This window comes from Girardinichthys multiradiatus, chromosome X (genome assembly GCF_021462225.1).
Source record: "Girardinichthys multiradiatus isolate DD_20200921_A chromosome X, DD_fGirMul_XY1, whole genome shotgun sequence".
NCBI lineage: Eukaryota > Metazoa > Chordata > Actinopteri > Cyprinodontiformes > Goodeidae > Girardinichthys > Girardinichthys multiradiatus.
This window is the reverse complement of record NC_061817.1, coordinates 1,096,241-1,123,036: the sequence shown is the minus strand read 5'-3', so window position 1 is coordinate 1,123,036 and position 26,796 is coordinate 1,096,241. Positions and strand designations below refer to the sequence as shown.

General features: G+C 40.6%; 1 protein-coding gene and 1 long non-coding RNA gene across 2 annotated transcripts in view; one reads left to right on the top strand and one right to left on the bottom strand.

The window, feature by feature from the left end:
- LOC124863604 (carbonic anhydrase-related protein 10-like) overlaps window positions 1-14,363 on the bottom strand; it is a 299,030-nt gene extending 284,667 nt beyond the window's left edge. The window contains exon 1 of the mRNA XM_047358056.1: window positions 13,683-14,363. Coding sequence (XP_047214012.1) covers window positions 13,683-13,743 — 61 coding nt within the window. The 5' untranslated portion in view covers window positions 13,744-14,363. The remainder of the gene's footprint in view (window positions 1-13,682) is intronic.
- Window positions 14,364-15,879: 1,516 nt separating this feature from the next.
- On the top strand, window positions 15,880-25,959 carry LOC124862292. The gene is made up of 3 exons (XR_007036897.1): window positions 15,880-15,958; window positions 16,054-16,367; window positions 25,909-25,959. It is a non-coding gene; the product is annotated as an uncharacterized LOC124862292 (long non-coding RNA).
- The last annotated feature ends 837 nt before the right edge of the window (window positions 25,960-26,796 follow it).

The following is a 26,796-nucleotide window of genomic DNA, read 5'->3' as shown; positions in this document are numbered from 1 at the left end:
CTGTGATATGTGTTGATTATGACTGTTTAATTATTGTGGGAGACTTCAACATTCACATGGACAATCCTGAAGACAGACGTACAATAGATCTATGTGACACTCTTAGAAATGTTGGTTTAACTCAACAGAGCAAACGCACAAACAGGGACATATTTTGGACTTGATCATCACTAAGGGTCTAAACATTTCCAAGGTGTCTGTAACTGATGTTGCTCTATCTGACCACTTTTCGGTTATTTTTGAAAGCATGATCTGCAATGACTCAGTTTGCCAAAGAGACATGATAAGAAAACGCATCTTTAAGGACGGTGCTGCTGAAACCTTTAACCAGATTTACTCTTCTACCTCCACTTTGCCCTCTAACATTGTAGATGAGTTGGTAGAAAACTTTCATTCTAAAATCTCGGACATCATTGATTCAATTGCTCCAATTAAAGTGAAAGTCATTTCTGGGAAGAAAATGTCTCCATGGAGAAGTGCTCCACCAGTCAGAAGTGAAAAAAAGGAGTGTCGAAAAGCTGAATGCAGGTGGCGAAAGACTGGACTCCAGGTTCACTATATTATCTATAAAGAGACACTATACAGATATAATCTACACCTGAAAAATGCAAGGGAATCCTTCTTTTCTGAGATCATCGGCAAAAACATTAACAATGCTCATGGATTATTTGCCACGGTCGACAGGTTAACAAACCCTCCTGTAACTGTAGCATCTGAACTCCACTCTACAAGGGCCTGCAATGAATTTGCTAAATTCTTTACTGAAAAAAACCCAAAAGATCAGAGAGGCAGTCAACACATCCACATCAACTCCAGTACCAATGTTGTCTCCAACTAGAACTGATTTTGACAAAATTTCCCAATTTCACCAAATAAACTGCAAAATCTTAGAAGAAATCGTACAACAACTAAACTCTTCTTCCTGCTGTCTCGATCTTTTACCCACAGCTTTCCTTAAGAAAGCTTTGCCTGTAATAACATCTGATTTAACACAAATAATAAACACGTCCCTTTTGTCAGGTGTTTTCCCCCAGGCCCTAAAAACAGCAATTATCAAACTTCTATTGAAAAAGAGCAACTTGGACAAGCTGCTACTACAGAACTACAGGCCTATATCAAACCTCCCCTTCATTAGTAAGATTATTGAAAAGCTGTATTTCAGCAGTTAAACAACTTCCTAACAACGACCAACCACTTCGATGTCTTCCAGTCAGGCTTCCTGCTCACCACAGTACAGAGACTGCTCTTGTCAAGGTGTTCAATGACATCCGTATAAATGCAGACTGTAGAAGAACCACAGTGCAGGTATTATTGGACCTTAGTGAAGCATTCGACACTGTTGATCACTCCATTTTATTAGAGCTCCTGGAAAACTGGGTCGGCCTTTCTGGTACAGCACTCAACTGGTTTAAATCCTACTTGAAGGACAGGGACTTTTTTGTGTCAGTAGGTAACTTTACATCAGAGACCACAAAAATCACATGTGGCGTTCCCTAAGGGTCCATCTTAGGGCCCCTCCTATTCAATATCTACATGCTCCCCCTAACTCAGATTTTAATAAACAACAACGTAAGTTATCATAACTATGCAGATGACACACAGCTATACGTTACGATGTCACCAGGTGACCATGAACCCATTCAGGCGCTGGGTAAATGCTTAGAAGAAATCAATGCATGGATGGGCCTAAATTTTCTTCAGCTGAATCAAAACAAAACTGAAGTAATAATCTTTGGACCAAATGAAGAGCGTTTAAAAGTTAGCACACAGCTTCAGTTAATACAGCTAGAAACCACCAGTCAGGCTCGAAACCTGGGTGTAGTGATGGACTCAGACCTGAACCTTCAGAGGCACATAAAGGTAGTAACAAGGTCAGCTTTCTGTCACCTAAAGAACATCTCCAGGATTAAAGGACTAATGTCTCAGCAGGACCTTGAAAAACTAATTCATGCATTCATCTTTAGTAGAATTGATTACTGCAACGGTGTCTTCACAGGTCTGCCTAAAAAGTCAATCAGACAGCTGCAGTTGATCCAGAATGCTGCTGCCCGTGTCCTCACTAGAACTAAGAAAGTGGAGCACATCACCCCGGTTCTAAAGTCCCTACACTGGCTCCCTGTAGCTCAGAGAATAGACTTTAAAATACTTCTGTTGGTCTACAAATCGTTGAATGGCTTAGCACCAAAATACATTACAGACTTGTTGTCAGTGTATCAACCACCCAGACATCTCAGGTCTTCTGGCTCAAATCTACTCTGCATACCCAAAACCAGAACTAAACATGGAGAAGCAGCTTTTAGTTCTTATGCTCCACTAATCTGGAATAAACTGCCAGAAAACTGTAAAAGCGCTGAAACCCTAATTTGCTTTAAATCAAGATTAAAAACTTATTTGTTTAGAGTGGCCTTTGACTGTACCACTTAGGCATGATTAGTTGTGTTTTCAGTCCAATTTTCCTTCCATTTTCTTGTCCATCATTCTGTTCCCTTTATTTTATTTTACTTTTTTAAATTACCTCTGTTGTTTGATTTTATCATTTGATTTGTTTTTCTGTGTCTGTATCTGTGTTTATTTTCTTTGTGATTGTATTGTAATTGTATCTACAGCGCTTTGAGTGTCTCGTTGCTGAAAAGCGCTATATAAATAAACTTACCTTACCAACCTTGATGTTAATTGTGATTGGCAGGTGAGCCAGCCAATGATGGTGAAGAAAACATTTTAAGCAGACAGGCAAAACTTCTATTCTTTTCCACAATTAACCTGAGGAGTTTGTTAAGCTCTACTGGGACTTACTTAAACTTTATTCTTTAGTCAGATGAGAGTGAAATAGAGCCCTTTGGAACAAATATTCCAGATGGGTTTGGATTAAAACAAAGAGTCAATACTTTCAAAGTGTTCGCGGCTATGCTGAAATTAGGCTGATACGTGAATTTTTTATGACTTTTTGACTTATCATCAAAATAAATGTTCAACAAATAATGCTTCAAAGGACACAAAACCAACCTTCTTAAGTGGCCATCACTATTTCTACACCTAAATCCGATAGAAAACTTTATAGGGTGAGTGGAAATAAAGGAGAGCCCCTTAGACAACACAGGATGATCAAGAAATTATGCGAAGACGAATTGTCAAAGATCCCCCTCTCTGTATGCTCCAATGATGAAAAACATTAGAGATGACAGAATTCTGTCCTACTAGCAAAAGGTTGCTGTACAATAGCTGAGGGTCCAACAAGTGCAACACTGTTGATTTTGTTAAAACAGTCATTTTTTAATGTGGGATTTTCCCTCACTGCTTATATGTGCTGATATTAATTGTTGGAGTTTACTATTTTTTTTGGGGGGTTTTTTTGTGTGCACTATGTTGCTGAAATGAGTTTTTTGAAAGCTTTTTAAACATATTAACCAGAGGTGCCGATATGTATGGCAGCGATGGGATGCAGTGCTTTTGTACTCTTCATAACCACTTTGCAGCACAGTTCTTTGTCTGTTCTTAAATGTTTGGTGCTTTTTATTCTATCAAATGCACATACTAATAAATGTGGAATGGAATGGCAGAATCAGTGTCTTATCCAAGGACTGTCTGACCTAAGAACTGGGAAAATGTTGAGCCAAGAATCAAACTTCTGACCTATCAACTATCAGACAATGGGCTTTCTCTCCCAAGCCATAATAGCTCACTTAGTAGAAAGGGCAGCATTCATTCAATGACTCTCAAAAGTCATGTGAATGCATTTGTGAAGAGAAAAATCACAGGGTAGTTGGTAAGACTATAGGTGTTAGAATGTAGGGCTGCAGCGATTGGTTGATGTAATCAATTATGTAATTGTAATTGATGTAATTGATTATGAAAAAAACAACGTAAAATCTATATTGTGGGTTAAAGCTGCAATGGTGGATTAGAACAGCAAACGATGTAAAGTTTGATAAATGACACCCTTTGTGACACAAAAATTCATTTTTTGTGATATTTTTAGACCATAATGTAGCTGTGTAAAGCTGAAATACCTGCTTGGTTTAACAAAATATTGGCTTAATTGCAAAAGTGCTGGTCAATTCTCACTGCCCAGCCCTTACACCCAGCTCGCCTCGCCAGCTGTCATCTGACCAGGCGGTCGAGGCATGCTAAACCTGGAGAGAACATCTGACTACAGACCCTCATCGTTTTCAAACTCCCGTTGTCTTTTCTCAATGATTGAAAGTTAAATACAGATTTAATTCAGTCAGATGATATCTAACAGTTTTTGTTTGATTTATTTCAGTGTTTCATTTGTTACTGAGCTATTTGGTTTGACTAAGATTAAGGTTTAGTTTCATAATGGGAGTTCTATTTAACTTTAATGTCTGCAGATCAATAATTCTTTTATCTTTATTCCTGTATATTAATGCTGGGAACATTGCCTCAAAAAAGAGAGTAAGTCTGACTGCAGAACATGTTGACATGCTCACCTTTTTAGACTTTTGAAATAAATATTTTTGTAATAATTAGTAAAATAAAAATAATAAATAGTCCATTCAATTTCAAGTCAATAGTGTATGTTTTTTTATTTATTTGTAAAAGTGTTAAATGGATTGAATTGTACACAAACAAAGAGACTGGTAAAACTCTGAATCCCAGAATGCACCACTTTACTTGACCGCATTGGGGAGAATTGTGTGCGAATATCCTGAAACTTGGATCCAAGTTATGATCTGCTGTATATGCATCCAGCGTTTATAGCTGTCAAGCTGTGTTAAACCTTTCTTTCTAAGCTTCTGCAGAAAAATCTAAGATTTCCCCAGAACAGATGGTGTCTCTAATCATGGCAAGTGAAGCCCCTTCCTTTTTCCACTGCCCTAAAAGGGGACAGCGTAGGAACTAACAACGTTACACATCTTCCTGCGTGGCAGTCCAGGATCAGAAGCTACCCCAAGCTGCTAGCAAGAGCAGTCTTCTTTGTTGATCACCTGCAGCGCAACCCATCGCCCCAATGTGGACATCCTGTTCTCCTGTTCTTCAGAATATATTATGTAAGATGTGATGTATAGGCTGACAAAATTCCCAATCTAAATATTATTTCATTGCGTATTGGTTGTGGGTTTAAGTATTTCAGTGGTATCAGACTCCCCGACAAGGAAATTTTAATGGCCTTTAAGCCAGAGTGCTAACAGGTCTCTATATGGAGGACCAATCCTGCCATAATTAAGAATAAATACAGAAATTAAAATCAATTTTTAATGAACAAAGGAAAAATATAGAGTTCAAGAAAAAAAATGATTTTATAATTTGTGGTTTAAATAAAAAGTTTCATTTAATGGCACACTCATTTATATTTCTAGCTACGTTTTGACCCAGTAATTATTTTATTGAGTCATTTATTTATTTATGTATTTATTGTTAATTATGGCAGAATTGGTCCTCCACACACTAGGCTGGTTTATTTGTTTGAGTTTTGTTTTAAAGTTACAACAAACTTTACTTCAATGAGTGGTTTAAACACAGATTGGCCGTAACGCAGCATGGTGTGTGTGTGACAAAAGGAGTTGCTAAATAAGCCATGTTTCCCTTTGTTACCTGAGCCGTGACATCATCACGTCTGTCTGTTCATTTGCCGTTGTTTGCCATTTTGTCAGAGGCAATAAAAGTTCCTTGTCGCCATGTTAATAGTCCATCACTATCCACGGTTAAGGCTAGTTAACAAAATTAAAAATCAATTCCAGTCCAAAAAGTTATCGATTTCTATTCCAGCGAATCATTCTTTCAAATATTATTTTATTGAAATAATGTTTTATTTGCCCTTCTGATTTGCAATGTGAACTGGTTGTTTGAACACATACAAATTGTTGTTTTAATTAGATTAAAACCTATTTGACCTCATTCCAAATTCCTTAAAACAGATATTGGTTCTTAAACTTAATTATCTACACTAAACTCTGATATCATTGTATCATTTGATTGGTTAAGATTTGTTCCTTTTTTATTGTTTATTAGTTCTCTTTATTCTTTTATTTTTGCTTAGCAGTTTAAGTTGAATTATTTTAATTTGAGAATGGATTCTTTTTGTTATTAAATTTTATATTTCTTTGTAGAGAAGTTTGTAGAGAAGTGTTTATTCTGTATTTGTGTGCAGGGCTTGCTGTTACCAAACACCAGAGCTCGAATATCTTTTTTTTTTTTTTTTTTATGTCTTGTATCTGGCAGAGTTGCACTTAGAATTGTTATCTCAGTGCCATGAAGGAGCCTATTGAGGGAAATTTGTCTTTTTATTATTCAAACAAAAAGTAATTTCAACCAAAAAAATATTATTCAATCAAACAACAAAATGTGATCAAAACTTTTAAAAATGCAATGAAATTATTTATTTTTAAAAGTAAAGTTTTGTCAGAAATCTTTGGTTACAAATCTTACTTTTTGTTTTGAAGGCCCCCTTGTTTTTTAGGTTGAGGCTCCCATTTTTTGGTTGAACTCAACAAATTTTAATTTTCTCTGGCTAAAGGTAGCGTCAGGTAAAGTACATAAAGTAGACTTGTGTGTAATGTTCGTCTGAATTTATGTTTAATCTATTAATTAGTGCACTTTAATCGAGCTGCATTGAATGTGACAGAATGCCAAATTTAGCTGGGACAACATGTAAAATGTTGTTCTGTGATGCATCCATGTCTGCTAACCGCGATGCTAAAGCTAAACCATATTAGAGATGCTAACATCAGTTTAGCTTTGTGATTGAATTGCTGCAGTGTATTAGTCTGTTCACACAGAACACTAACCTGTCTTTTTAACAAAGAGAATCTGTATGCAGGTTTCGGTCACCTGATTGCAGCTGTTGGTGGTTTCTGATCAGATCCTGTCAGGTCAGGTTCTAACACCACAAACCAGACAACAAACTTAATTTCAGAGACACTGTTGTCTGTCTCTAAGGTACTTGTTTTTTTTATTTCCTAGAAACAAACCAGCAGATTGAAGCTGCATGTGAACATTTTGTTTGAAAACAAATGTTTCATAGAATAATTAAAGTGCCATTTTTGACAGCAGTGAATGTCACTAGTCTTTACAGCATGAACCTGCTTATCTGGAGGACAACAGCAGCAAATTCGCTGTCCTCCTCTGTGTCGTGTCTTCCATTTCAGTCAAAAATTATTATAGAAAATATAATTAATAAACATTAGGATAACCTTCAAACCAGATATTTTACAGATCCTAGCAGACCTTCTATTAAAATAAAGCTAACTCTGACTGAATTGTGTATTGTTACTTAAGTTTTTGTTAAATGTGCTGAGTAGCCATATAATTCAAGTTAACTGGTTGGCTAATGAGCCTCATATTGACCAGGGCTTATTGTCGTAAATTGACAACTTGTCAAATTAATTTAACACGTATTATATACATTTGTTAGGAAATTGCAGGAATTCCCATTATTCGTTTTATTTTAAGACAAACTTTGTCATGTGTGTCTCAAATGTGATTCCTCAAAGTAAAATGCTGATTTCTTTTTTGTTTTGTTGTGTCATCTCAAGGCTTGGGCTCCTGTGCTGGACCTTTGTTGGATCCAACAGCTGTTCACTTTCTGGTAATGCAGGCTGTCTTTAAAATGCTTATTTGTAAAGCAATGTAAAGGTTTATTGTTATGTTTTTCACAATCCTAATGATGATGTCCACATGCTGTAAAACAGTTTAACCAACCTTTTCCTGGTGACCTTCACTCCTAAAATTGAGCTGAATTACTTCCCCACCAAGGTTCAGATAGGTTCAGTGTCTGTCGTGTTAGTTGTTGTGGATTTTATTAAATGTTTTATCTTTAGACAAGACGATTTACAAATGACATTTACATCATATGTCTCCATTTTCTATGTTTACATTGCTAACATTCAGATAGGTTACTGTGCTTGTGTTTTGCAGAGAGGTTGAACATTTCCACCAGCATTCCTGTCTACCAAGTTACTCCATGTCCTTTACCTGAAAACTTCAACGCTCATATAGTCCTCTGATCAAGAAAACTATAAGAGCAGAGATCCTAATAAAATCAAACTTTTTTTAATAGTCTTGGATTTGTTTTATTGTTGACAGTTTTGGTAGCTATGAAAAATCCAAACCTAATAGCCCTTGTGGACTCAAATTGCCATCAAAACAGCACACAGCTAAAGTGGAGTATGTATACTATTGATGCAGATTTCACATGTACATTGGATCGTATTAGAAGCACTTTGTTGACATTTAGTGCTGCCGTATTCAGCCCAAGGCACACCACCCTGTATGTTTTAGATGTTTTCCTGCCTCAGCATACCTGATTTCAATTGATGACTGATTATCAGGTTTTTGCTGAATTGCAATCATCTGAATCAGGTGTGTTAAAGCAAGGAAACATCTAGGACATACAGGGCAGTGTGCCTTGAGGACCAGGGCTAAGTAACAGTGAGGTGTTCAGTGTTATGAGCAACTACTGAGATAATACTAAAACATTTATATCTATAGTTTGTGCGACAGTCTGTACTTGATTAAGAAACTGCATGTGTCTGCGTTAATTCTGCTTTGTGTTCTGGTTCACTACTTCTCATCTGACTGGGACCAAGCTGTGGACCATCAAGATTGATGATGAAATGATAAGCAAGACCTTCAACATTTGATATTTGCATATTGGGAAAAAACTTTAAATTCCATGCCTCCTTCTATTTGGTATTTTCGTGCACTTCATAATCAGAAAAACGTATCCTAGCATCAGATTCTGATCTCACATCAGCTTTAACATGTTTGTCTGCAGTGAGTCTGAGGTGTCCCAGACAAACCCAAAGTGAGCTTTTGTATTTTGTTTCCTTGCTTCCTCCCAGCAATTTTGACACTTCCAGACGCTCACCTGCAGGACTTCAACCTTGTTCCTAAGAAGATAATGGTAGGAAAGACCTGTGCATTTCATATGAGAGGGGTGAGAAGTTCTGTAGCTTCTGAATCTGTAGCTTCCTCAGTCCCCACAGAGCCCAGATGAACAAATTCTGTACATTCTGACAATCCTAGCCAATACAATATACATTTTCAGATTCTTTTAAGTTACAATCCTTTCATTCACAACTTATAATTTTTTTTTTGTCATTTATTTCAAATGTTTAACAACTTTAACATTAAACTATCACCCTTACGGGTGACTTCATAGGTGAGGATGGGTGTACTACGGTATCGTCTGCGTCGAACCTGGAACCAAGGGTCTAGGGTACCCCAGGGGATGGACTGTGCACCAACCTTCTCCTTCGGGAGAGGGTATCAGTTCCCATCCACTAGCCTATACAGCAAATGTGTGTAACTAATATGTTGCCCCCTGCTTGTTAGATGTTAAGAAAATGCATAAACCCAGTACAGCCAAAATCCTCTTTAAATTATGACCAACTACACAACTGACAACAACAAATGGTTAGTCTTATGAACATTATTTAGAACTCCCTGACAATTATAATACTACATGCAGTAGGAAGCACCTGAAGATGTCGCGACTCAGTAAAAGCAAAAACAAGCGCACCTCAACTAACGCCGTGACCTCGCAGTTTGACACTGTCATTCTATTGGCTGGAACTGTTGTTAGGCGATGATCGCGCACCAATCCGAGACAGAGCAAAACTAATCCACAAGCAGGAAGGAGAGGTTTGAGAGTGCATTTATGATCCATACAGAGAGCAAGTTTGCACGCAAGCAGAAGGAGGCAAGTGGGAGCAGAAAATATCTGTTAATTAAATCTGAGTGTGGAACCAAAGAAATTAGGGAGAGCAGAATATATTTGAAAGAGAGCAGATGTTTTGAGTTCAAGCATTACTAAGTTTGAGTACAAGCAGAATGAAATCCTGCTCCTAAATGGAAAATATGTGCTCTTGATTTTTGGCAGTTAATTTCCCCCATACTCACCGCCCAGTATTTTAAAGAATGTGAAAATTTGAATAATTAGGAGTTGATTCATTTATAGCAACATAATCCTCTTGTTGCAGCTTGGTTTTTGTGAGACAAAATAAATCAATCTGATTATCACAAATCAAGTAATTAACGATCAAGATGGTGTCCTGAAACCATGCGGCTAAATTTGTCATCACTGGTCAACTCAGGAAGAGGACCAGAGAAAATTACGTCCAACAATGTTTTGACAAACTTACACACCGAAGCAACACCAACTATACTGACTACTTAGTGACCACAGTTATTATTACAATAAGCCGTTATCAGCCTGACTGATTACAAATAGTGAAGGGCCAATTAGTTATTAGCTATTTTGAGTATTTGTGAGATGTAAGAAGTTAATAAAAAGGAACCTGTAATTTCTACAATGACATGCCTATGATTCTTTTAGGCAGTGAGAAAAAATAAAAAGCTCTCCGTTCTCTAGGGAACACACAGGAAGATTGTTTTAGTAATGCTAGCATTGCTAACCACACTAGTTTAGAATGTCAACTCTGTAATAATTTCACTCAATCACTGATCTGACCAGTAACAACAATGCTGCAAAACAGGAATTACTGTAAACACAGCATACAGCATGATTTATCATCCCCATGTAGTAATATTCAATATTTATTCAGCCGTTACTGCAGCTCTAAGCAGTGAACGGACCAAAACTCTGTAACTTGTGATAATAAAATAAACAGTCGGAAGATCAGAAACCATGAGCTCATTATTAATCCAACTTTCTTTCTGCAGTTTAAGACATGGTGTTCACAACATTGTGGTTGGTTATTGGCCTCCAGAAGTTGCCACAAGCTCCCAAAGGTAGTGATTCTTTCCTCTAGTCCAGCTCTTATTGGTGCTGAAAATGAACCAGTTTGTAAAAAAAAATTTTTAAACAATCTGGCTCATCGTTTGGTCTAATTTCCAGATGTCAGAAGGTACCACATTCAATTGTTTAAGCAATTATATGCAAAAAGCATGAGAATGTCCAGTCATCGTACTGTTAAGGAACGAGACTGGTTATGTATCCCAGATATGAACAGATTTTGGTCTGAATGTGTGAAATAACCCCAGAACAAAAGCTAAAGACATTTTGAAGAAGCTGCTGAAGCTGGTAAGAGTGTCATTAACCATAGTGAAACGAGTCCTGTACCACTCAGAGATGAACCCATTACTCCAAAACAACATAAAAAAACAGATTTCAGTTCGCAAATGCACTCAGGGACAAAGACCTTAATAACTAGAGACATGTCCTGTGGTCTGATGAAACTGGCATAAAAGTGTGTGACAACAATGACCAAAGGTTGCAGAGCTGGCACCCCTTTACTTTGAAGTAAAGGGGTGCCAGTATCATGTTGTGTGGATGTTGTGCTGCAGGAGGGACTGGTGCATCTGAAGAAAGATGTGGAAATATTGAATCAACATTTTAAGACAAGAGGCAGGAAGACTGCTTTCATGTCAGACTGTTATCTGTCTTTTTATACAGTGTTTACAAGTATCAGGTTTTAACATGAAATGCCTTATCTCACTACTATGAACCCCTTTAAATAGTTTGTGTTACTTGGACCTAAACAAATTGATTTAGAGACTAGTTAGACAGTTATTGCACTGGTTTTAAAGACAAATGAACAAATATGAGACAGAGAAATGGACGTGGCACAACAATCGCCTAAGTTCACTGAAGTCAGTGTGGCTCTGTATTATTCGCTCCCTTCCAACTTGATGTTCATTTCAAAAATTAAAGAACAGGTCGGAGTCTGGGGGTTTTCATTTATTGTTTTTTGCCTGCTGCAAACACGTACTCACCACTAGATGCCGCCAAAATCCCCCGGTGTGGAGGTTAGCAGGTGTTCCTCATTTCCATCAACCTGGAGGAGTATAAGAAAGTGGAGCTGTCAGCACTCCAGTGCCTGAGTGTTAACCTCTGTGGTAACTCCTAATGGCCTAGCTATGAGATCTCAGTCTAAAGTTAAAGTTCATAGTCTCTTACCTCTCTTGTGCTCCATCCTAGGAAACCTCAAGTCCTGGTCTCAAGTCCCTGCAACCTTCAGCTCTGGCTCTAAGTCCTCAGTTTGGATCCTGCCTCAACCTAAGTATTCAAGCCTCAAACGAAACCCATTTTGGATCAAGCTCCAGCTGACAGCTCAATACCGACATCTCCAGGCAAGCGAACCCTGCTCACGCTCCACCAATTGCTTCACCAAATCCTCACCAGGTAACCTCAAATCAGTAAAATTGATCTGAATAATTCAACTGCCAAAAACTCACCCAAAGCCTCAGCAGAGTATTCACCATCTTCCTGGATAACTCACCGTTTCGGCAGCAGCTTCTATTCCGTCCTCCCAGGCTCCGCATCATTCCTTCACTCCAACCACCTTTCATCAAACAGTAAGCAAAGATCTTGATCCAGTTCCCAGTAATCCCCATTTGTCTCCAGAGTACTTACCTGTCCTCCTTTCCCGTACAGTGTTGTACCTCCAGTCCTGGTTCCAGTTCAATATCTACTAGCTGTCAAAATAAACTTGTTAAACGTTTCTCCTGCCTCCTGAGTGTCATTCTGCAGGTGGGTCAAATCACTGAAGAAAACATTGACATCATTTAGGTCTGCAGGTATGGTTGTAGTATGTATGAACGCTTCACATCAAGTTGTGGGGCCTCTCTGACCTGAATTTGGAATCAACACTGGAAGCAGAAGGAGCCTCATTCTGCATCAGAAGTCAGGAGAGATCCTGATCGGTTCATCGGTTCACACTATTCTTTTACCACCAAACTTGACAGTATAACATTTTGGCATATTTCTGACAAAACAAGCAAGCAAACCTGAAAGAATACATCTCAGTGTGCTACAAAAGTATCCTCTACCCACAGCATCATTTTGCCTGTAAGGTAAGGGTGAGTGTTTTTGCAATTTTGCTCAAAGTATGATTAGAACATTAGTTTTTGATCTACTTATCTCTGTCCATACTCATGAACATTTTAGATATCTGTCCATTTTCTGTTTCTGTTTATTTTTATTTTTGTGGTATAAGAACTGATTATAGAAAACATTTAAGTTAAATGATCAAAAATGCTTATTATCGCCTAATAGGTTTCTTCTGGGGATACAATCGGTGCATCCAGGTTGAGGTTTATGTAAAAAAAAAACGCACCAAGTAGGAAACCAACCCTGTGGCGTCCTATTAAAAATGTACAAATAATTCAATACTGTGATTTTTGTTACTTATTGTTTTTTTTTTTATAAGTTGAAGTGGTTAAAATAAACAGTCCAACCAGTTTGTAACTTTTGTAATTATGTGGGGAGCTGACGTATCCCATGGGAATCCTATCTAAAGGTATTGGAAGTACAAACAACAGAAGCATTTGTATTCATGAATTATATATGGACTACGTGTGGCACGCTATGCTGTCTCTGTTATGAGATGTTTTTATGCATATGCATGGCTGTAAGAGCGTGATCAAAGTGTCGGCTTATGATGTGTGAATGTGCGTGGAGTCAGTCGAACCAGTGCTCCAAGTCTCACCAACACTCACAGACTGAATATAAACAGGCTACAGTATAAAAGCCAGCTGTAACACATGGAAGCTGATTTATCTGAGTAGGATGTACAAGTAAAAGCATCTCATCTGTCTGAACTGTACGTGAGCATCATAAATCTGCAGCTTTCTAAATTGTCACATAAACACATACTATTTCAGAGTATAATCTATTTCTTCTGTTATTTTTCTCTTTCGTATCTCTATTAGATGGTTATATCCGTACTGCGTGATGGGAGTTTTCTTTGCATCCTTACCTGACGAATTGCAGATGATGTATATTTGCAAAATCAAACATAAATCCCAAATGAAACGCATTCTTCGTTTAATTCCTGTTCATGTCCTGCAGCAACTAGGTGATCGCGCAGGAGGACTACACGGATAAACTTTAAGCATTTTCGCCTGGTCCCCGTCTCTGCCCCCACTTGCAGCGCTGAAACGTTTGGAAGCCTCGAGCTCAGGAGCAGCAGATCGGCTTCCTCAGCGCCGTCCTCTTTCACTCGCCGACGTGTTGCCCAGGTAACATTTCTTTCTTCTGTGTCTTATTTTTTTATGTTAGAAGCGTGCGTAATGAAGGTGTCTGTCAGCATATGAAGCCGTTAGAAGACCTGAGCGGTGGGATCTTCTCCTCTGCTTGGAGATGATGCTGGTTTTGAGCGCGCAGCCGCTGTGGACACAGAGCCCGCGGAGAGCGCAGAGCCTGACAGAAAATCTCCAAATGTTCATCAGATGATGTCAGGATGAATTCAGTACACTAACCAAAAGAAAATCCGGTTCTGAGTTAAAATAACGAGATAAAAGTACAAACAAAAACAAATCGGTTCTAGTGTATAAATCTCAAAGTAAAATTTATACTCATACCCTCAAAATTCTCCAGAAAACAATAAGATTTGAATCTACTACCCTATACAGAAACCTCTTCTAAGGAGCGATTTACTCTAAGGATGCACTGAGGTGAATGCAGATGGCCTTGGTGATTGTTTGGTTGTTCTGACCTAAATAAATACCTCACAATAGTCTACCGTGAAGGTCGCACGTCCTCTGCTGTTAACCTCGAGTTACTGCATCAGAAAAAAAGTGCCACAATTCAACAAAGACATAAATCATTAAATAGATGTGTCATTAGTTAATTTACATAGAAAACAAATTGAAAGATGTCATTAATCAAATAAAAATATTTGAAAGCTGACATACTTGTCACACTATTTAAATCAAATCACTTTTAATTCAATACAGCACCAATTCACAAAAAATGTCTCAAAAAACTTTACAGCACAAAAAGATCTAAATTACATACAGAAATATATAGGCATTTCAGTCAAATCATACAGACAGATTCAAAGTCAATTATGTTATTAACTTTTGTCTGTCTGCTCTTCATTGTCATTTGGCAGAAATAACAATACTTTTGTCTTTATAACTTGTCTGAACTGGACTTGATGTGCAGGATAACCAGTCAAATGCCAAGGGTGCGAATGAACATCCACAATAACAAACTTTGTACAGTTCAGGATGAGCCATGAAATACTTATATTATTTTTTTTTATATAATACCTTAACATGTTTATCAAATTCATATTTAATCATATATTTTATAATTGTCGACACATAAAAAAAAATTTGTGTAATATTGTTTATTTATAAAAACTATAGAAACTGATCTGTGTTTGGACTGTTTCAATCCAGTGGAGCTTCCTGAGTTATCAAAATTATTATCTAAACCTTCGTCTTGTGTGTTAGACCCAATCCCAACAAAATTATTACCTTCTAAGCAGGTGCAGGTGGCAGGCATGATTACACACAACTGTGGCTCATCAGGCTAATCAAAGAAACTGCTCAAAAGGCCGGCTGCTCTCTGGGTCTGTGGTAAACCAACTCCCTAGCTGTTGAGAATTTTTTGCTCCTCAATGGTAATATCACATTTTGCTCTCATACCCCGGTTCCCAAAAATGATTTCAAACCGGTGACGCGTGTTTCCACCAACGAAAAGAGGTTCCAGAGCACAAACTCTGTTTCAACTGTGTGAACGGTAACATCACCCATGGGTGCATCGAAGCTACAGACAATAGAAGCAACAAATACGGGAGCAAAGCCAAAGAAAGTACGTCATAAATATCATTTATGTTTGCAAAAACACACTAAACACACATTGTATAACTACTTGTTTCCGTTACACTCGAGGATACTGAACATATACAAATGAAAACATTGTACATACCATTGTTTTTGCACGGAGATGCAGTCTCCTTTTCCATATTAACTGTAGTTTATGGATGCTCTCTTTTTGCATTAATAACATATCATACACCTCAGCAAGCTCCGCTGCCTTGTTACAAGCTTTCCCCTGCGCTGGGCAACACCAACTGTTAATGACTGATTTTTGGGATATTCTCTGAGCTGTGAGCTACTGTTTTATTTTGTTGTCTCTCTCTCCTCTCTCCTGCAGGGCGACTGGCAGGTGTTGTTCCACAGCTGCGGGTCATCAGCACTAATCAGGAGGAGCATAAAGAGAAGTAGCGTCCCTGAGGCTGATGTCAGATCATTTTTGTTCATTTAGCTTGGTAATCCGAGCAACCTTTTCTAGCACATTGTCTAAAGAGTAACCTTCTTGATCTTCTTCTGCCTTAGACATCACCTCTTGTTCTGGCTCAAGATGCCTTCACTGATCTCCTCGTACTTCCACCTGAGGACTGCAAAAGTGATAACTTGGGATGTGGCTAAGTGTACCGGCATGCTGCTTCTCTGGCTGCTCTCCTGTTGTCCACTGTTGGATGTTCCAAGGGTATCTCTCGCTCACCTGCCTGTCTGCCCTCCCATGCTCTCTGTCCAACAAAGGACACCAGCAAGAATCAAACCACACAGCAGCCACCCTCCAACAGCAACGTACTCTGTCTCAGATGATAACATCAAAACCTCCAGCTCATTTCCACTCATCATTAACAGTAAGAACCTCAACAACACTCAATTCATCATCATACAGTAATTTTCTCTGGCTGTCAGTCATTAATTCCATTCTCTCCTCCTCAGTCCTCCTTCCGGAGGCCTGTATGGGACCCACATTGACATTTTAAAAGTTTTAAAAATCTTGCTCTGCAATCCATCGAGTCTGTACTTGTTGCTTCCACCAGAGTCAGAGTAAACAATCTTGACAGAACAATCTGACCAGGGTGACTATGAAGCTCAATTACGGACCTCTCTTTCACAACAAGGAATTTTACTTGGCAACCATGACTCTCTACTTCACTCTCTGGTTCAACAGCAAGCAACCTTAATTCAATCTTTCGACCGTCTCTCTCAAGAATTCCAGGATATCACCACTCATCTCTTGCCTCCTGTTCCCCGAGTTCTATCTGCTCCTTTCCCTTCCCAAGGAAAGGACCCCCACCGAATCTATGCAGATTGGTCATACCTGGCTTATAGCAGAACAGAGGCATCACCATATTTCAACCGGCAAATGCATTTATTGTGGGGTACCTGGTCATTTTATTTCCCCTTGTCCTGTTTGTCCAAACGCGACACCTCACTAGTAAATAAAGGAATACTGGTGGGCGGTACTCAGATTGCAACTAGAGTCCCTCCTGTGCATTTACCAAAAGGCCCAACTGGTTGTGGCTTTAATAGATTGTGGTTCAGAGCAAAATCTTATTTACCCTAGGTTAGTCCAACAATGTAACCTTCTGGTCCAGAATCCCCAAGCTCTTTTCTAGAGCTTGGGGACTCAGAGCCAGAGTCAGAGTCAACAATCATGACAACACTTGGTTCGAAAAACTGGTGTAAATGCTCATTGGTGCTCAACAAAAACCTAAGTTTGAAGGCATACAAACAGAATCAATACAAGAACGAGAGTTCCTTTGGTGGAAAAAACACTATAATTCCCTGCATTGCAGAACCTTCAGGTTTGCTCTTCTGCAAATCCTGGAATCTTTCTTCCTTGGCTTACATGCTGACCTCCTGCTTTTCCTTCTTCGTCCCATACTGTCACTCTCCTCTGGAAAACATTCACCTGCCTGTTCACCCTCTGCCTGCATTTACACAGCTCAAAGACCACAAACTCAAAGAGCACACCACCAAATCCCATTGGATCCTTCCAACCTCAGGCCTGTCAGGTATTCGGCACCTTCTCCCAGAGAAAACTTTTCAATGTTTACCAAATGAAGTATGCATTTTTTCACACATGCCTAAAACTTTTGCACAGTACTGTAAATGTGTATATCCATGAGAAATAGGTCATTGGATACATAAAAAATCTTTGGGTTCAGCTCATTAAAAATGAGAGTAAGGGGCACGGCAGCGGCATGGGGTAAGGCTGTGACCCATGTAGGCTTCAGTCTTCGATGCAGCCATCAAGGGTTCGAGTACTGGCCCATTTACCTTTGCTGTCTGTCTTCCCCTCTCTTTCTCTCCACTCTATTTCCTGTTGGCTAACTTACAAAATAAAGGCAACTAGTGCCAAAAAAAAACAATTAAAAAAACAAAAATGGGTGAAACAACATAAGTTTTGCATTTATAATTTTGTTCAGTGTATACATACACTACTCTCAAAAACTATGGGATATTTGCTTTTGGATGAAATTTCAGGATGAACCTAAAATGCACTATAACCTTTACAGGTGAACTCAATGTGACCTTCTCTAAACCTTTCAATACACATGTCCAGCTGTTCAAACTTTCAGTATTTGTTGCACAACTTACTGATTTCTAACAAGGAGCTTCATGACAAAATTCACAACAGATGTTTGATCCATGAATCAACCAATAAATTACCTGGTTCAGTCAGAATAGTTATTTAAACAGTCTTCCTCATAATGCTGTTCACATTTTGACATCATAAGACCAAGACAACATCTAACAATTGATCAATAGAACCCTCCAATTGTGAGGGTTCAAACAGGGTGTTCTCAGACAGAAGTAACAACTGAGCTTAGAGTTTCACAAAGTGTTATCAGCAGGTTGCAACAGAGATACAGAGAGACTGGAAGAGTCACAGAAAGGCATAGAAGTGGACGTCCTTTCGCCAAATCCCACAATGGTGACCACTTTATTGTGAATAGTGTCCTGTGGAACTGGATAATAAATACCCCTCAACCTTAGGCATATTTAATGGAGGTGGGAGGCACCTAGTCAAATCCCGGCTTCAGGAGGAGCAGTGTGGTTTTTGTCCCAGCCGTGGAACACTGGACCAGCTCTATACCCTCTACAGGGTACTCGAGGGTTCATGGAAGTTTGCCCAACCGGTCCACATGTGTTTTGTGGACCTGGAGAAAGCATTCAACTGTGTCCCTCGGGATGCCTTGTGGGGGGTGCTCCAGGAGTATGGAATCGGGGGCCCTTTATTAGGGGCCATCCAGTCTCTGTACGAGCAGAGCAGGAGTTTGGTTTGCATTGCCGGCACTAAGTTGGACCTGATCCCGGTGCATGTTGGACTCTGCAGGGCTGCCCTTTGTCACCGGTCCTGTTCATAACTTTTATGGACAGGATTTCTAGGCGCAGCCAAGGGCCAGAGGGGGTCTGGTTTGGGGAACAGAGGATTTCGTCTCTTCTTTTTGCGGATGGCGTGGTCCTGCTGGCCCCTTCTAGCCAAGACCTACAGCATGCACTGGGGCGGTTCGCAGCTGAGTGTGAAGCGGCAGGGACGAAAATCAGCTCCTCCAAGTCCGATGCCATGGTTCTTGACCGGAAAAGGGTGGCTTGTCCTCTTCAGGTTGGAGGGGAGTTCCTGCCTCAAGTGGAGGAGTTTAAGTATCTCGGGGTCTTGTTCACGAGTGAGGGAAGAATGGAGCGGGAGATCGACAGACGGATCGGTGCGGCTACCACAGTAATGGGGGCGCTGTACCGGTCCGTTGTGGTGAAGAGAGAGCTGAGCCGAAAAGCGAAGCTCTCGATTTACCTGTCGGTCTATGTTCCTACCCTCACCTATGGCCATGAACCAAAGTCATGACCGAAAGAACGAGATCCCAGATACAAGCGGCTGAAATGAGCTTTCTCCGTAGGGTGGCCGGGCACTCCCTTAGAGATAGGGTGAGGAGCTCGGCCATCCGGGAGGGGCTCGGAGTAGAGCCGCTGCTCCTCCACATCGAGAGGAGCAAGTTGAGGTGGCACGGGCATCTATACCGGATGCCTCCTGGACGCCTTCCTCGGGAGGTGTTCCAGGCACGTCCAACCGGGAGGAGGCCCAGGGGACGGCCCAGGACACGCTGGAGGGACTATGTCTCTCGGCTGGCCTTGGAACGCCTTGGGCTCCCCCCGGAGGAGCTGGAGGAGGTGTCTGGGGAGAGGGACGTCTGGGCATCTCTGCTGAGTCTGCTGCCCCCGTGACCCGGTCCCGGATAAAGCGGAAGACGACAAGTACGAGTACGGGAGGCAGCTAAGTATCATGTCGAACCATTGAAAACCATTTACATCTGTGTGTTTGAAAACCTGCAAGGGAATCTGACCACACAACTAGGCTCAGCCATTATTGTTGCACTGGCCAGGGAGCATTTACACTGGACGAGGGACCAGAGGGCCTCAGTGTATGGAGGACAAATACTGACAAAATTAAAAATAAATGCAGAAATATATATATTTTCTTAGACAGGCGTTTTCATCAAGAAATATATATATATATTACTTTTCCTTTTCCTTAAACATGCGTTTTCATCAAGAAATGTATATATTTTCTTTTTCCTTTTCCTTAAACATGCGTTTTCATCAAGAAATGTATATATTTTCTTTTTCCTTTTCCTTACACATGCCTTTGTTCTTTTTACATTTCCTCATGTCTCTTTTTCCTTTACCATATGTATTTCTGCTTCATTATGCAAATGAGGAGGGCTGCCTTCTTCTCTCCAGCTCCTCTACTATTGGTCAATAAACAGGAAGGAGGAGGATCCATGTGCTGGCCGAGGGTGTGTCCCAATTCAGGGGCTGGATCCTTCCAAGTCCGTACTTATGGGCCGATTACGTCACAGCGCGGCGCGGAAGGTCTGTCAAATGCGGCCGACAAATGTGTCCTTCTTTTGCCCGATTTGAAAGATGCGTTGTGAGTATCCTTCGAGGTCCATCTTTTCCCATGATTCATTACAGATCAAGGCGGTTTGGTCAAGCGAGGGCAGCCATGGCAGACCACAGTGGCAAAAGCTGTGAGTAAACTGGAAAATTACACTTTCTGTGACACAAATGAACTTTTACAATGTTTTTAGTGCAGGAATATAACTGTGTAGATGTGAAAAATCTGCTTGATTTATCAAGACATTGCTTAATTTCAAACGTGCTCCGATGTGTTCGGAGTTTTAGGATCCGATAGTAACCGCCAGCTTGCCTGGCCAGCAAGCTAGCCCCTATGCTTTCTGGCTGATGTTTTGGTCACTTTTGAATGTTGGTGGTACTTTCACACTCATGGTAGCATGAGACGGACTCTACAACCCACACAAGTGGCTCGGGTAGTGCAGCTCATCCAGGATGGCACATCAATGCGAGCTGTGGCAAGAAGGTTTGCAGTGGTTGTCAGCGTAGTGTCCAGAGCCTGGAGGCGCTACCAGGAGACAGGCCAGTACACCAGGAGACGTGGAGAAGGCCGTACGATGGCAATAACCCAACAGCAGGACCGCTACCTCCGCCTTTGTGCAAGGAGGAACAGGAGGAGCACTGCCAGAGCCCTGCAAAATGACCTCCAGCAGGCCACAAATGTGCATGTGTCTGCACAAACGGTTAGAAACCGATTCCATCAGGATGGTATGAGGGCCCGACGTCCACAAATGGGGGTTGTGCTCACAGCCCAACACCGTGCAAGACGCTTGGCATTTGCCAGAGAACACCAGGATTGGCAAATTTGCCACTGGCGCCCTGTGTTCTACACAGATGATAGCAGGTTCACACTGAGCACATGTGACAGACATGACAGAGTCTGGAGACACTGTGGAGAGCGATCTGCTGCCTGCAACATCCTTCAGCATGATCGGTTTGGCAGTGGGTCAGTAATGGTGTGGGGTGGCATTTCTTTGGAGGGCCCCACGGCCCACCATGTGCTCGCCAGAGGTAGCCTGACTGCCATTAGGTACCGAGATGAGATCCTCAGGCCCCTTGTGAGACCATATGCTGGTGCGGTTTGCCCTGGGTTCCTCCAAATGCAGGACAATGCTAGACCTCATGTGGCTGGAGTGTGTCAGCAGTTCCTGCAAGATGAAGACATTGAAACTATGGACTGGCCCGTCCATTCCCCAGACCTGAATCCGATTGAGCACATCTGGGACATCATGTCTCGCTCCATCCACCCACGTCACGTTGCACCACAGACTGTCCAGGGGTTGGCGGATGCTTTAGTCCAGGTTTGGGAGGATATCCCTCAGGAGACCATCCGCTGTCTCATCAGGAGCATGCCCAGGTGTTGTAGGGAGGTCATAGAGGCACGTGGAGGCCACACACAATACTGAGCCTCATTTTGACTTGTTTTAAGGACATTACATCAAAGTTGGATCAGCCTGTAGTGTGTTTTTCCACTTTAATGTTGTGTGTGACTCCAAATCCAGGCCTCCATTGGTTAATACATTTGATTTCCATTGATGATTTTTGTGTGATTTTGTTGTCAGCACAGAGAGAGAGAGAGAGAGAGATCTGTCTGAACCTGTCTGATCTTCTCCAGATCAGACAGGTTCCTGGGCCGTCCCTGAGAGAAACTGAGTTTGAGCGCCCTCCAAAGATTGTCTAAAGGGTTTAGGTCTGGAGACTGTTTAGGCCACTCCAGAACCTTGATATGCTTCTTACGGAGCCAACTCCTTGGGTATCCTGCCTGTGTGCATCAGGTCATTGGCATGTTGGAAGGCCCAGCCATTGCCCATCTTCAACGCTCTAGCTGAGGGAAGGGGATTGTTCCCCAAAATCTCGCAATACATAGTCCTGGTCATCCTCTCCTTAATGCAGTGTAGTCATCCTGTCCCATGTGCAGAAAAACACCCCCAAAGCATGATACTTCCACCCCCATGCTTCACAGTAGGGATGGTTGTTTTTGGGATGGTTATTATCATTCTTTGTCCTCCAAACACGGCGAGTGGAATTAAGACCAAAAAGTTCTATTTTGGTCTCATCTGACCACAGAACTTTCTCCCAGGACTCCTCTGGATCATCCAAATGGTCATGGGCAAACTTAAGACGGGCCATGCATGACTTTAAACTATGACATTTTAGTGTATTACCCACAGTAACCTTGGAAACAGTGGTGCCAGCTCTCTTCAGATCAGTGACCAGCTCCTCCCCTGTAGTTCTGGGCTGATTCCTCACCTTTCTTAGGATCATTGATACGCCACGAGGTGAGATCTTGCATGGAGGCCCAGTCCGAGGGAGATTGACAGTCATGCTCAGCTTCTTAGAGTTGATCTTTTTTCACCAAGCTGCTTGGCAATTGCTCTGTAGCCTTTTCCAGCCTTGTGGAGGTCTACAATTTTGTCTCTGGTGTCTTTGGACAGCTCTTTGGTCTTAGCCATGTTAGTAGTTAGAGTCTAACTGATTGTGTGGGCTGGACAGGTGTCTTTAAGCAACTAATGACCTGAAACTGGTGCTTCTAATTTAGAATAATAAGTGGAGTGGAGGTGGACTTTTTAGAGGCAAACTAACAGGTCTTTCCCACCTTTTTTTGGCCTGCAAGGGGCTGACCTTCCCCTGTTGGACCATCTTCTCCAGAATTGTCCTAAACAAGCAAAAGGAAAGAGGGAAAACCAAAAGAAGTATGTTAATCACTGGATGGATATTTATGAAAGTTAGAAAGATAGGAGTTTTTGAAACTGGACAGAAACCGACTGCAAAGAATGTTGTTATTGTACCTCCAAGCCACGGTGGCTGAGTTTTTAGCTCCAGTAAAAAGGTGGTCATTCTCACCCCTGAGTTTAATAAACTGACCCGTCTGCTCCTTTGTCCCTAAACAACAAAAACAAAACAAAAAACCCATCTTGCTTAATATCAGTGTAAAAAAAAGCCTTTTTTAATTTTACATTTGTCTTAATTTGCTGAACATATTGAAATATTTCTATGCAAATGCCTAAAACAAGCTTTTTCAAACTTTTAACTTCTTTACTGAGATTTGCTCGCATTTGAAAGTGTATTTTTCTTCAGCTGTACCTGGAATCACGACTTATAATGCTAGCTGAATTATAAATACACTTTTAAAAACTCATATAGCACAGTTCTTCATCAAAAATTAATATTTAAAAGCTTATTTATTCTCAATTACACTCTCCAGCGATACAGTAAGATTACATTAAATTGTCCATTTATTCAGGTTAACTTTAATATCACCTGTAATATCAAATCGACTTACATGAACAAATGACACAATACATTAAAATAATACTGACACAAACTGTTAGAAATCACTTGTGTTTAACGTTCACTGTGATGACTGGCAGCGGGAGCTCAGTGCCGACAATCCGGTCAGATCTCTCTGGGGCTAGCTTGCTGGCAAGCCAGCAGTTACTACGGCGGGAGCGGAAAACTCCGAACACGTCAGAGCACGTTTGAAATTAAGCGATGTCTTGATAAATCAAGCTGATTTTTCACATCTACACAGTTATATTCCTAAACACATTGTAAAAGTTCATTTGTGTCACAGAAAGTGTAATTTTTCACAGTTTACTCACAGCTTTTGCCACTGTGGTCCACCATGGCTGCCCCTGCTTGACCAAACCGCTTCGACCCGCAATAAATCATGGGAAAAGATGGACCGCGAAGGATACTCACAACCCATCCTTCAAATTGGGCAAAAGAAGGACACAGTTGTCGGCCACATTTGACAGACCTTCCGCGCCGCGCTCTGACGTAATCGGCTCACAAGTACGGACTTGGAAGGATCCAGCCCCTGAACTAGGACACACCCTCGGCCAGCACATGGATCCTCCTCCTTCCTGTTAATTGACCAATAGTAGAGGAGCTGGAGAGAAGAAGGCAGCCCTCCTCATTTGCTTACTGAAGGAGAAATGCATACCGTAAAGGAAAAAGACGAGACGAGGAAATAAAAAAAGAACAAAGGCATGTCTAAGGAAAAGGAAAAAGAAAATATATACATTTGTTGATGAAATGCATGTCTAAGGAAAAGGAAAAAGGAAATATATACATTTGTTGATTAAATGCATGTCTAAGGAAAAGGAAAAACAAAATATATATATTTCTGCTTTTATTTTTAATTTTGTCAGGATCGGTCCTCCATATCAGTGCTCTTTGCTGATGAAAGTCGATTCATGTTTAGCAGAAATGCGAATATTGGAGATGTCAAGGAGAGCACTATGCATCAGCCACTGTTATCACCAGAGGAGCCTTTGATGGTGGGTGCGTTACAGTGTGGGCAGGTATGTCTAGTCAATACAGAACTGTCCTACAGTTTGTGAATGGTACAGTAACAAGCCCATACTAACTGGATAACATAATTAATTCATTAAGTCATTGTGCCCAGCATGAAAAACACAGGCCTAATTTCATCTTCATCAATGACAATGCTCCAGCTGATGGAGGTCGCATCATTAGGGAATGGCAACTGGAAACTGGGGTACCTGGAATGGAGTGACCTGCACTTTTGTCCCGACCGAAATCTCATAGAAAACCTATGGGATCAGAGAAGATGCCATCTAGAAGCTCATAACTCTGTACCTCAGAACCTCAATGAGTGCCACCCTTCAAGAAGAGTGGGAAGCCATGCCTCAGCAGACAAATAAGTCAACTTGTCAACAACATGAGACGTCATTGTCAAACTGTAATTGATGCCGAGGACACATGACAAATTATTCAAATTATTAAGACAATGACATTTATCAATGTGGAATAGTGATCCTCAGCTATGTAGGTGCACCTACCTGTCACAACACTGCAGTAAGGATGAGAAAAAAACCAGCACAACACAACACTACACTCAACACTACACCCAGCATGTTCCTGTCCTTCACTGGCAACCTACCTCTGCCCAAGGCATATGGCTGCCTTCTGTCTGTCTGCCTGGGGCTGCTGTGGCTTTCTGGAGCCGAGTCCACCTGTCCTTTGCTGCTTTTGGATGCTATGTGTTGCAGCCCTTCTACTGTTCTTGCAGTTCTAACAATTCAATCGTCTGTGGCTTTATCTCTAAGAAATCTAACATGAGCTGCCCTTCTGATGTACTCATTCCTGATCCTGTCCATCCTTGTCACTCCCAAAGAGAACTTCAACATCTTGCTCTTCCTCATGGTCTCACCATGATCTTGTACACCTTTCCTCACAACATAACTGATATTTTTCTTGTTCCAACCTACTTAGACATGTTTCTTCACTTCATTTTGGACTACTGACCCTAAGTATTTACAATCTTTTTTTTTTTTTATCTGATTGGGTGTAACTTGTATGTTAGACCCAATCCCAACCAAATTATTTAAGGAAGTGTTTCCTCCGATTACCATCCCCATTTTAGATATGATTAATCTATCTTTAATAAATGGATATGTACCACAGGTTTTTATCCTGTGGTACATATATATATTTGTTTCTTTGTCATAGAACCCACCACTGATGACCTTGATGATTTCATCTTGACACAATCAGATTATGGTAAGTAAATGTTAAATGCAATAATATATATATATATATATATTATAGTTAACCCTTGACAATGTTTCAATTTATAGATTTGATGAGAGAGGTAAACCCGAATGATCAAGTTGGAGGGTTCAGTGGCTGGAATCGACAGTCAAAATTGAGAAGGCGAATTATTTCCAAACAAGAGAAACCCGCAACAACAACTGAACTTTCTTTTAACACAGAAATTAAAACTGATTCTTTGAATACCCCCCCGTCAATTATCATCATTTCCCCTGAAGACACACCGGATAAGTTACCGGCACCACCAGAAAGTAAGTCCTAAGAACTAACTATTTTTCTTTGAGAGTGAATGTATTTTAAACCTCAGATAAAACTGTTTACAGATTCGACTGAGAGCTCTGTGGAAGACACAGCTGTCGAGCAGCAGCAGCAGCAGGGTAGAAAAAATAAATAAAAATTAAATAAAAACAATATATATGTATTTTAAGCATAGTTCAATAAAATGTCATATAAACCTGTTTACAGATACATCCAAAGATGCCACATTGAATCCGCCCACCAGAAGGTCGCTTTTCAAAGATCAAGACAGCTTTCAGCAGAGAGGCACCGTTTCAGTCCAACAAGAAGCGAAATCTGGAGGTTTTACCACAAAGAATTGGAGTAAGATAAAAAAAAAAAAAAACTTGTGTATTTTAAAAACTATTTTTCGTTTTATTTATGAACGCTGTGCTGCGCAGCGTAAGATAACTTTTATTGTCTTCTGTTTTTACAGAATATTTAACCCCGGCCAAAAGACAGCGACTCTCTGCGCTACAAAGCAGAGCAACGCTAGTGAGTGGATTAATG